Here is an 11509-nt window from a genome sequence, read left to right as displayed (position 1 = left end):
TGGGCTGCGACTTTGCATTTCTAACAAGCTCCCAGATGCTGCTGATGAGAAGACATGACTTTGTGTGGCAAAGGTTTAGTTTTCTTTGACATGTGAATTTCTTAGGTTAAAAAAGTCCATCGGGCAGTAGATGTAGGGGCTAGAGTTTAGGAGAACAAGAGGCTTGGGCTGAAGATATCTGGATGTCATCAACCTGCCAGATTGATGGGTAAAGGCACAGGAATAGTACTTGCAGAAAAAAAAAAGAAGTCTACTTAATCTAGTGAATTTGTGGAAGGAAGGCCTTCTAGTCTTTGCTCAGTGCTGGATACTACTAATATACCCATTTTCCCACCTCATTAATCTCTTGCAGGTGAACTGCTTTCCTGACTTGATGGCCTTGGCTGGAATCTCGGATGACTGCATCAGCATCAGCCTCCATAACAGCATTCATTCCCATCCCGGGTCCTGCCACCTCCCTCACTGATTAGGTTACTAGTATTCACAAAACCTGCAACCCATGTTTTCTGTTTCCAGTTACCTCAAACAACCTCTTAACTTTTTTTCCACTGTGTGAACACAATTACTATCACAGGTATAGCAGTTTTAGGTGCAAAGGAGCTTGTTAGTCTGCCCTGGGGCAGAAGTCAGAGTAGCATCGAATCAAATTATTTTAATATCAAATCTGAGATCCCTATAATCACTCTACACGTATTTCTCACTGTACCTGTTGAAGCAGGGGTGAATTAAAAGATTGTTTCAAGTCACATGGCTATTAATAGCTGTGTAGGTTCTCTAAACTTTGTGCCTTGAACTCTGGAGCAATGAGTGTATTATCACAGTTCCTATAAAAATACCTTGCTCATGGTCTTGTGTAAATGGCAATGACCGGGCTCAACTTCAGAAACCTCCTATACAGAGGGGTTAAAGTCTCTCTGTGGGTGTGCGCCTCGGATAGAGGGCTGGGGCTTCTTTAATCCTAATAGCAGCGTTGTCTTGGTTGTACAAAGGGACTGAGGTATAACAGCCCTTTGGTGACTTGCCTAAAGCTAGGAAGCCGGGATCATTTTTGGGAGCTTCCAATACTGTGTTCTTTTCATCACACCCAAATGACGTGGCCTGCGATAAATTAGGAGGATCGCCCCGGGCAAACCCCAATACAAAGACGCCTCAATTTAGGGAGCTCCGCTGAATAATACATTGGCACATGCGCAGTCCTGCGCCAGAGACCCCACCCTAGCGGCCGCGGGGGGGCACTCAGCGCGCATGCGCCAGGTGGCCCCGCCCTCCCCCCTCGCGTTCCGCCTCGCCCCTTCCGGCCGGACGTCAGTTGAGTTCTGCCGGATGTTGTTGTGAATCCGAGAGACACGTGAGGTCCTGCTACGTCATCACCAGGCACGCGCAGGAAACATGGCGGCGGCGGGTGTTGTGAGCGGGAAGGTAGGTAACGGCTCCGGGGAACACCCTTGTTTCTCTCCGGGACCCCGGTTATTTTGCGGGCTGGGGGCGGGTCGCAGAGGGGCGGCGAGGGCCTGTTCACATCAGGAACAGCCCACGGCGGGTAGAGAAGGGCGAGACGCGGCGGTGGTGTCAGCTGGCTTCCTAGAATGCCGGTGCAGCCTGGGATTTAGACCCAGTTCCCGCTCCTAGGCCAGCGAGGCCGCGGCTCTGCTTTGCCCTAGAGCCGGGGAGGCTTTAATCGGTATTTTCTTTCCTAAGGGACAGGTGTTTTCCCAGCTCCATTCCCCCCATTCCCGACTCTAGTTCTCGGTTCTCCAGACTCCAGCGTCTTTCCTGTCTTTGGCGTCAACCTGCCTTGCCCATGTCTTCTGTGCCACCGTCGGGAGGAGCGGGGAGTAGGTCTTAAGCCACTGTGCGCTTCGGAGAAAAGAGTGTATCGGGCTAATTTTACATATTGCCGGGGTTTGTGATGGCTGTCAGCGGCAAAGCGTGTTTCCACCGGAGAGCTGGAGATTTACACACCATTCTAAGCCTGTCTTTAAAGGCATTTGTTAAAAACACTTATTTCCTAGATGTCTCTGGGGTATTTCCATCTGTCATATTTTTTTATAGAAGTTACTGACACCTGCTAGTTGGTTAGGAACGAGGATGAGGTGTAGAGATCCCGGTGTCTACTGCCAACTCGCGTTCCAAGGGCACAGCTTATGTATATATTTACAGCCATCAGCTTTACGACATGCAACTGGCAGCATTTCCCAGCGCCGGGAGTATTTCGTAAACAGCTGGGACTGACGAGTAATGACTCAGAACACTGAGGTCTATTTACTCGTTATAGATAGCTTCCTCTATTCCTTGAATCTCTCTGCCGCATTCTATCCCATTTTGAATTATTTGACTGCGTTTGTGGTTTGGTCTATGGAGTACTCGACTAGGCAGCAGAATAACAAAAAAGGTATAGGATTTGCTTTTAATCTGAAGCGTGACTTTGGCAAATTGGGCAGTTATGACCTTTCTGTTCTTCATATCTGCAGAATGCAAGTGATGACAGTCATTGCTTGTATTAAAAGTGCTGAGAAGTACATGAAACTGAAAATCACAAGTATAAAACAAGATTACAAACATATGTACTGGCTCACTTTTTGTACTGTGGACTGAACCTAGGTTTTTCTTAATTTTTATTTTGAAATAAGGTCTCACTAATTTGCTGAAGCTGGGCTTGAACCTGTGATCCTGCTGATTTTCTTCCCACATACTGGGTTCACAGGTGTGTGCCATCATGCCGTTGTACTAGCTCTTCTAAATGATAAATTGGACATGCTTTTTTGGATTATTCATGCTCTTGGCAGCTTTTGTATTTTTATATTTGAGGTGAATCTTTTGCGTGACTCACTGTGTATTAGAAAGTTAATTTTTGATGTCACATTTGGGGAAATTCAGCCTAGCAGTTTTCGATATCCTTTCCATTTAAACTACACCTCCTTTCCCCCCCACTTTCTTTGCAGCCATTGCCTTTTGTTGTCTGACTTAAATTCTTAAAACTGTATTATCTTTTTCTCATCCATTGTACATTCCCACCCATTTCCATCTCTCCACTGTGCCCAAAGCTGCTCTGCTTCAGAATTAAAGTATTATGACCAGCAAAACCCACTTAGTCTTCCTTCAGTAAGTTCAGTTCTGGTTTAGGCACCATCATTCATCTGGTTCCATGTAAAACAAACTTGGAGGCATTCATTCCTAGAATAAAATTTAGTCTCTAACCAGATCCTACCAGTTTTACCTTAACTGGTTTTCCTAAATTGCTGTAGTTTCTTTACTTCTCAGTGCATAGTTCAGGCCTTGAGTTTTCGTCTGCTCTTGAGTTCATGGCTGAGTTTTTTTTACTTGTCTGCAGCCTCTCCCCACAGTCCTTTCTCTGTGACTTGAATTATTTTTTTTTGGTGTAAAAATCAGATTCTTTTGTTTCAAACAAAACCCTTGTACTCTGTTATGGTTACCATTCAAAACTGAGTAATAATGGCATAAAAAGATTTTACTTTCTTGCTGCTTCCTTAATTCCCACTCTTGATTCTTTGGGAAAGGAGATAAGGGAAAAACTGTGTAGTATGTGTGTTTTTGTTTCAATTCTCATCACTTAGGCCCTTCAAAGTTCAGCTGAGATCATCTTATTTAGAACTCGAAGGAAATGAATGTTAACCAAGGCTCATAAGAATCAAATAGCAAGCTGACCAACAACACTAGCAACAACAGCATCAAGACAAAAGACAGATGCTGGGCTGCCAGTTCTGTTGAATTATAATCTCTCAGCGTTGAGATTTAGAATGTAGAGTGCCTTTTCTTCTACTGCACTTGATTTGAGTATCAGGAAGTGACGAGGGAGGAAGTTAATCTCTGTTAGAGAAACAATGAAAGGTGATGGTTAAGAGCTTGAACTTTGGAGCCAAATTGGTTTCAGAAACTAACTTCACTTACTAGTGAGTTGAGTCATTTCTTCTGTGTGGTTCGGTTTTCTCATATATATATATATACACACACACAGTGACTATGGGATCATTGTAAGGATTAATGACTAATATATTAGAACACTACCTGGTAGATAGTAGATGCTGTGCAGGTGTTACTCATTATCTCTGTATCCTTGCTAATACATCATTGTTTAGATATGACAGTCTTCAAGATTTAGAATAATGGTTTTTGGTATGGCATGAAATTTGTTTTCAGTGTTGTCTGTTTCTAAGTCTCATTGTTATTTTAGAAATTTAAAAATACCTTGTTTTAGAAATCATATAATAGTTTTGATGGTGAACAAAAAAATCATCACAGTAGGGCAAAGGTTAAGGAGATGAGCCTGATTGTTTAAGTTCAGATACTACCCCATTGCATCATAGTTATGTGTCTTTGGAAAATTACTTTCCTATTTTCTCATTTGTAAAGTGGGATTGATAGATTCCATCATGGAGCAATAGGGGCATTAAATGAGCCAATAGTTAAAAAAACATTTATAATAGTGCCTGGCATCAAGAAAATGCTTCATAAATATTAGCTGCTTTTACTACTGTTAAGGAAGATCTTTGGTCTAAAGATTGTAAGATTAGTAGTGGTTTGGAAATAGCTGAATGCTTATTTTTGCTGGCAGTGTTTTTTTGTAATGAAATTAATGCTGCTCACAAATATAAGCAATATGGAAAATAAAATTAGGAACTGGAAGTACCATTATTAAATAAGCTATACATAGTGAGCTACAGTTTGGCTAAAAGTTTTCTAGTAGCCAAAGGGAAATCTAACTAAGAATTTACCCATGGCAAACAAACAGTATAAACCCCCAAAACTAGTTTCCTGAGGTTAGACCAGAGTATAATCTTTTTTGGGTTCTTTCTACTATATAATACACTAACAGGATTATACAGCATACTGTATCCTTTTGGTAAGAGAAAAATGATACATGCTAATAGATCAGTAAATATGAGATACCAATTTGGGTGCATTCAGTTCTCTGATGTGGCTAAATTTAAGATGTTATGGCATGTGACAGACATACACTTTGTTTTTCATAGCTGAGCTTTTGAAAGTGGGCTTGAGTTTGGTTAATAACCCAGACTAGTTCTTGGAGTTCAGCTAATCTGTGTTATATAAATATGCAGAACCATATGTTTTAACAGTCAGCTAAACTGGAAGAAGTAACATTCTCTCATGAATCTTTAAAAAAATTTTTTTATTGGTGCATTATATTCGTACATCATATTGGAGTAAAAAACTTGTGTGTACATACATGTACACATCACCGATTTAATCCCTACCCAATTCCCACCCCATTCCCTCCCCACCCCTCCTTCCCTTGCTTGGCTTAGTGGTTGACTTCGATATGTTTAAGTATATTGTGTGTTTCAGAGAATTTCCTTCTTCCCCCCTCCCTTCCCCTCCTTTAGGTTGTCTTGTTTGCTCCTCTAGGATTTCCTTTTTCATCTAGACTTCCTCCTATGACCCATTTCTCCTTAGCTTTCACATATTAGGGAAAGCATCTGATTTCTTATTTTTTGTGACTAATTTCACTTAGCATAATGTCCTCCAGTTCCATCCATTTCCCTGAAAATGATGTAATTGAGTTTTTTTAATGGCTGAGTAAAATTCCATTGTGTACATATCCCACAGTTTTGTAATCCATTCATCTGTTGATGGACATCTTGGCTGGTTCCAGAGTTTGGCTATGGTGAATTGTGCAGCTATGAACATAGATACACATGCATTAGTTCTCTCATGAATCTTGAGGGGAGAAATCAGGACACAGGCCTGTAAAGACCACTGTATTTCTTTCTAACAGGTGAACAAAAATTGAATTAATGGAATGAGTTGAATTTACCTGTCCTTGAGAAAGCGGAAAAAAGAGACTGAAGTAGTTTGGGCATTATTCTAGTGCTTCTTATAGCTAGTTACTTTCATTCCTTTATACTGTAAATATTTAATTGCACCTGATTGTTCTACATCACATAGCTCTTTCCTTGTATTTAATATGCTTCAGTTTTTCGGGAGGAAAACACTCTCACATCCTTACCTTTATTTTATTTATTTTTGGTATTAGGAATTGGACCTGGATCTGTTACCAATTAGCAATACCAAAAGGAATTATAGACCTCTGAGTTATATAGACCCAACCATCCATATATTAATTTTGAAACAATCTAAGTTGCTGAGGTTCTAGTTAAGTTTCTGGGTCTGGCCTCAAACCTTCAATTCTCCTGACTCAGCCTCCCAAGTACTGGGATTTCAGGTGTGTCACCATGACTGTCTCTCCCCCCTTAGCTTTTGTAATTAAGAAATGCAATATGAGTTTCAAATTCTTGAAGTGGGTGCTATTTTTAGCAAATGTTTCTGTTCTGTTAATGTATAGATTAATTGTCATTAGGTCAGATGCTAAAATGTTTCCCGGGAACCAGCTAAGATCCTGGCACATAGTAGGTACTCAGTGGTGAGGAAATGCAAAAAGATGATGGAAATGAGGGAGAGTTAGAGTGAGAGATGGTTTACTAATAGTGCTCTTGCTTCAGAATCTTAAGATCCTATTTAGTGTACTTTCATTTGCTTTAGGTTTTTCTATAATTGTATTAGAATTTTGTTGTATTGAAAATAACTTGACACCAGGAAATGAGCTATTATTTTTTTTTCTTGCTTCAAATTTATTTTGATGACTTTTAATTTATCTATTTTTGTGGTACTGGGGATTGAACCCAGGGGCATCCTACCTCTGAGCTATACCCACAGCCTATTTTTTATTTTTAAAACAGGGTCTCACTAATATGTGGAGGGCCTCACTAAATTGCTGAGGCTGGCCTTAAAACTGGGATCCTATTGTCTCAGCCTCCCAAGTACTGGGCATACAATTGTGTGCCACCATGCCCAATTTGATTATATTTTTAGTAAGAATTTATTTTCTAGCTTAAAATTGGCCTGGTCTCTCAGGTGTGGTAGTGCATGCCTGTAATTCTAGTACTTGGGAGGCTGAGACAGGAGAATTGCAGATTCAAGGATAGTCTCAGCAAGTAGTGAGACTCTCATCAACCTCATGAGACCTGTTTCAAAGTAAAAAGAAAATAGGGCTGGGGTATAACTCGGAGGTAAAATGCTCCTGAGTTCAATCTCCAGTACCACACACATACAGAAAAAAAAAAAAAATGTCCCTATTGAGTTCCTTTTAGATATGTTTATATTCCTGAGAAATCATTATGCTTAGAAAGATAAAGAAAACATACACACTTCCACACACATATACCTACATAGGTGGTACTGGGGATCAAATTCAGTATCATTCTACCTCTCAGTTACATCCCAGCCCTTTTTAAATTTTTGTTTTAAAACAGGGTGTTGCCAGTGGGGACCAGTTGGCCAATTTCCCCCTCACTCCAGGCTTGGTCTCCTTGGTACTTTTTTATTTTTCTTTTTTTTTTTTTTCTCTTCAGTACTGAGGATGGAACCAAGGGGCATTCTACATCTAAGCTCCACCTCAAACCCTATATTTTGTTCTTTAATTTGAAACAGGTTCTCACTGAGTTGCAGAGAATCCTCACTTAGTGAAAATAAATAAATAAAAAATAATACAGGGTGTTGCCAGGTTGCCGAGGCTGGTCTTGAACCTGTGATCCTCTTCTCTCAGTCTCCCAAGTACTAGGATTACAAGTATATACAGTACCACATGTGGCTAAGAATATATATATATATTTTTTTTTGGCGGGTCTGGGGATGGAACCCAGAGGCAATTGACCTCCAAGCTATACCCCCTACCCAATTTTTTATTCTTTATTTTGAAACAGGGTCTCACTGAGTTGTGAAGGGCTACTAAGTAGCTGTCTGTGAACCTCGATCCTCTGGTCTCAGCCTCCCAAATGCTGGGATTACAAGCCTGCGCCACTACGCCTGGCTTAAGAATATTCTTAATATCTTTTAGATTTTCTTGGACAGTTTATTTTCCTAGACTAGATCAAGTAACATGGTAGTTACCTAGGATATGATAGGAATATGTCTTTTTTCTTTATTTTTCTGACATTCTTTAGTGAACATTTGAGTAACTTTTTACCTTGGGTTCTTTGGGTACAAGGGTAGTTGAACACAGACTTTCTTCTTTACACAGAATAGTACTTTGCAATTCTAAGTCATTTTCTTTTATGAGTTAACAAAAAGTGTGGTTTTTGTTTTTGAAAAATGAAAATGCTGAGACTTAGATTTGATGAGACATAGATGCTGAGACTAGGACTTTTTATTTGTACTCTTTGGTGGAAGAAAATCCTAATAAAATCTTTGTTCTTTTAATTGTGTTAAAATGTTTATGTAGTTGTCAGTATAAGAAAGGTTACTCATTTAACCATTTTTGTCTCATACTGCTATTTCTCTTGTCTGACAGTGTATGGTACACTGTTGTCCTTAAGAAGCAGTACAGGGACCCTTTATTGAGAATTGTACCACTCTACATCCTAAAGGTTCACTCTTCTCAGAATTTCTATGGTGTGTTACCGTGGTAAGCATCTATACTGCTACATTTTATTTTCATTTCTATAATTATTACTAAAAACATGCCCCAAATAGGACTTGTTTACTTTTTTCCTTCTGTATTTCCTGAGTAAATAACCTCGTATGTACTCTCTTGTCCTTGAGTTCTCTCCCTTCCCTCCCCCTCCTCAGCTAATCAGTCATGAAGTCCTGTTCTATTTCAACTTCCTAAATATCTTTCTAGGCCATCTGCTTCACCTCATTCATTTCCAGTGCCACTGTTTTAGTTCAAGCCATCAGGACTCTCCCTCCCTGGATTATTGCAGCTGTTCGTTCTTGACCCTGCAGCCAGCATGTTGGCTCAGAAAAAGCACATTTGACCATGACATTTCCCTGCTAGAGCTCTAGTGGCTTTCCTTTGTCTTGAGGATAAATTCCTAATGCCTAAATTCTTTAGCATGGTTAATAATACCCTTTGTGATCTGAACTGGTCTCTAGTTTTGTCACTAAACTATTTAGACTATACCCTCTGATATATGGGGTTAGCCCTGCACTGAATTACTGCTGTTTAGAACATATACCCTCTGCTGCAAACCTCTACCCCTTGCTTCTTCATACCCTCTTTAGTTAAACTTGCTATTCTATGGGTCTCATAAGTTCTTCTGGTTTTCTTGAGAAGCTCTTCCCTTCTGAGTCTAAGTAAGATGTTTATGAGGGCCTGTTGGTACTTACATGTTGTGATTGTTTTCTTGTCCTAATCCCTAATTAGGCTGATAGTACTATGAAGGAGGTAACTGAGGAGTCCTTGTCGTCTTCTTTCTTCTTTTTCTATTGGAGGTTGAACCTGGAGGCATTCTATCTCTGAGCTATACTCCTAGTCCTGTTTTATTTTTATTTTGCTGTGCTCTCTTGTCTCAGTTTTGCAAGTACTGGGATTACAAACATGAGCCACCATGCCCAGCTACTTACTGATTTTCCCCCTCCCCAGATGTACATTTTATAAAGAGTGGTTTTGGCACTGGTTATACATTACACACCTTACACTGATTATTAAGAAGGTCCTTCAGTTGAGAGAAGAGAGTCCTGAATGCTAATTCAGCAATCCATGTTAGAATTGATGAGGCTTTGCTGAAAGGGGAAGGTTGAAAGACTTAGGACATAGGGTCAGGGTGGTGAAAGAGGCAATTAGGGTTTTTTTTTTTTTTTTTTTTTTTGGGTGGTACTGGGGTTCCTGGAAGCCTTCTACCTCCGGGCTACACTCCCAGACCTATTTTATTTTATTTTTTTGAAACAGGGTCTCTTAAGCCAGCGAGGCTGGCTTCAAACCTGCGCAATCCTCCTGTCTCTGCCTCCCAAGCGCGGGGATTACAAGTGTGTGCCACCACACCCAGCCTTCATTAGGATGTTTTTGATAAGAGTTGGGAATATCAGAAGGTTAGGTTTAGACAGAACATACTAGGTTTAAGGTGCCTGTGAGTGTTGAAGTAGAGATAACAAATAATTTAGTTATTTGAGTGTGGAGTTTATTAGATTATTTGGACCTACAGGTGTTTTTGGGACATTTTCTGTAACCAAAAGCTTAAATTTACCTTCTGTATGCCAAATGATTTTGAAGAATTTGAATATTTAGAACTTTTATTTTTTGGTTGTTAGGTTCATTTGCAATATTCAAATAGTTGAGAAAGTTCAAGAATGTGTTAGTAGGTTTTGGATTTTATGTTTGGAGAGAGGGCAAGAATTTTACTGCAAGTCTACTGGTAAGTTTAGAATATTTGGATTGAATGATTTCATTTTTAGTTTTTTTTTTTTTTTGTGGTACTGGGGTTCCTGGAAGCCCTTCTACCTCCGGGCTACACTCCCAGACCTATTTTATTTTTAGAAACAGGGTCTCTTAAGCCAGCGTGGCTGGCTTCGAACCTGCGCGATCCTCCTGTCTTTGCCTCCCAAGCGCGGGGATTACAAGCGTGTGCCATCACGCCCGGCTCATTTTTAGTTTTTGAAAATAAAGGTTATAATGATCAAATTACAAATAAAATCTCAAGCTGGGCATGGTGGTACACACTTGTAATCCCAGCATTTGAGAGGCTGAGGCAGGAGGATCATGGTTCATGGACAGCCTCAGCTACTTAGGCCCTTTGTAACTCAGACCCTGTTTCAAAAGAATACAAAATAGGCCTGGGGATATATACTTTGGAGTTAGAATGCCCCTGAATTCCATCCCCAGTACTGCAAAAAAAAAAAAAATCTATATATCTCAGTTCTACTTATATGAGGAAACAGTATAAAAAACTACTTACAGCCAGATGAGGTGGCTGATTGTAATCCAGTACTTTTTTTTTTTTTTGTGGTGGTGGGGATGAAATCCAGGGGCCTTCTACCTCCGGGCTACACTCCCAGACCTATTTTATATTTTATTTGGAAACAGGGTCACACTAAGTTGCTGAGAGCCTCACTAAGTAGCTGAGGCTGGCTTTGAACCTGCACGATCTTCCTGTCTCAGCCTCCCAAGCGCTGGGATAAAAGCGTGCGCCACCACGCCTAGCAATCCCAGTACTTGGAAGGCAGAGACAGGAGGATTGCAGGGTTGCAGTCAGACTCTGCAACTTACTTAGTGTCCCCAAATAAAAGAATAAAATAGGGCTGTGGTATATAGCTCAGAGGTAGAATGCCCCTTGGTTTCATCCCCAGTACCACAAAAAAAAAAAAAAAAAAAAAAAAAAAACTCACAAAACTTACTACTAAATTGTGCAACTTCTTTTTTTCTTTCAGCTTTCTGTCAGAAGACGCATAGTCTTGAATTGGATAGCGCAAAAGTACATCTCTGTTTAGGAAGTGGAATTTATCTCTTGTTGCACTTTTGCTTTTTAATTTTAACTTTTGCTCAATTAGAGATCATCAGATATATTCTACCACATTTGCTGTGGTTTCCCTAGTTCTTTTAGTAAGTTTTATCAGAAAATCTGCAGTTTTAGTTGCAGTCAGCAGGCCATCAGTGAAAGTTGTTAAATGCACTTTACTGCTTAGGCAGCTTAGCAAATATTTAAGAATAAATGAGAGCCTGGAGGGAATGAGACAGTTTTATTCTAAATGGAAACCA

At 40.1% G+C, this 11509-nt stretch overlaps 1 protein-coding gene across 9 annotated transcripts in view; it reads left to right on the top strand.

Annotated features, from left to right (window-relative positions):
- Positions 1 to 1377: 1377 nt before the first annotated feature.
- The window catches only part of TBC1D15 (TBC1 domain family member 15), a gene marked incomplete at both ends in the record, with an annotated part of 66677 nt that continues 56545 nt past the window's right edge, over positions 1378 to 11509 (top strand). For 8 of the 9 annotated variants that reach the window (XM_080705512.1, XM_080705510.1, XM_080705507.1 and 5 more), the window contains one exon: positions 1390 to 1419. In XM_080705512.1, coding sequence (XP_080561638.1) covers positions 1390 to 1419 — 30 coding nt within the window. Of the gene's footprint in view, positions 1420 to 11509 lie in introns of all 9 variants that reach the window. The other variant, XM_080705513.1, reaches the window with a different exon arrangement.

The sequence above is a fragment of the Muscardinus avellanarius genome (genome assembly GCF_963383645.1).
Source record: "Muscardinus avellanarius genome assembly, chromosome: 11".
Classification (NCBI taxonomy): Eukaryota; Metazoa; Chordata; class Mammalia; order Rodentia; family Gliridae; genus Muscardinus; species Muscardinus avellanarius.
Note: the sequence above shows the minus strand (reverse complement) of the source record. Positions and strands in the feature narration are given on the sequence as shown.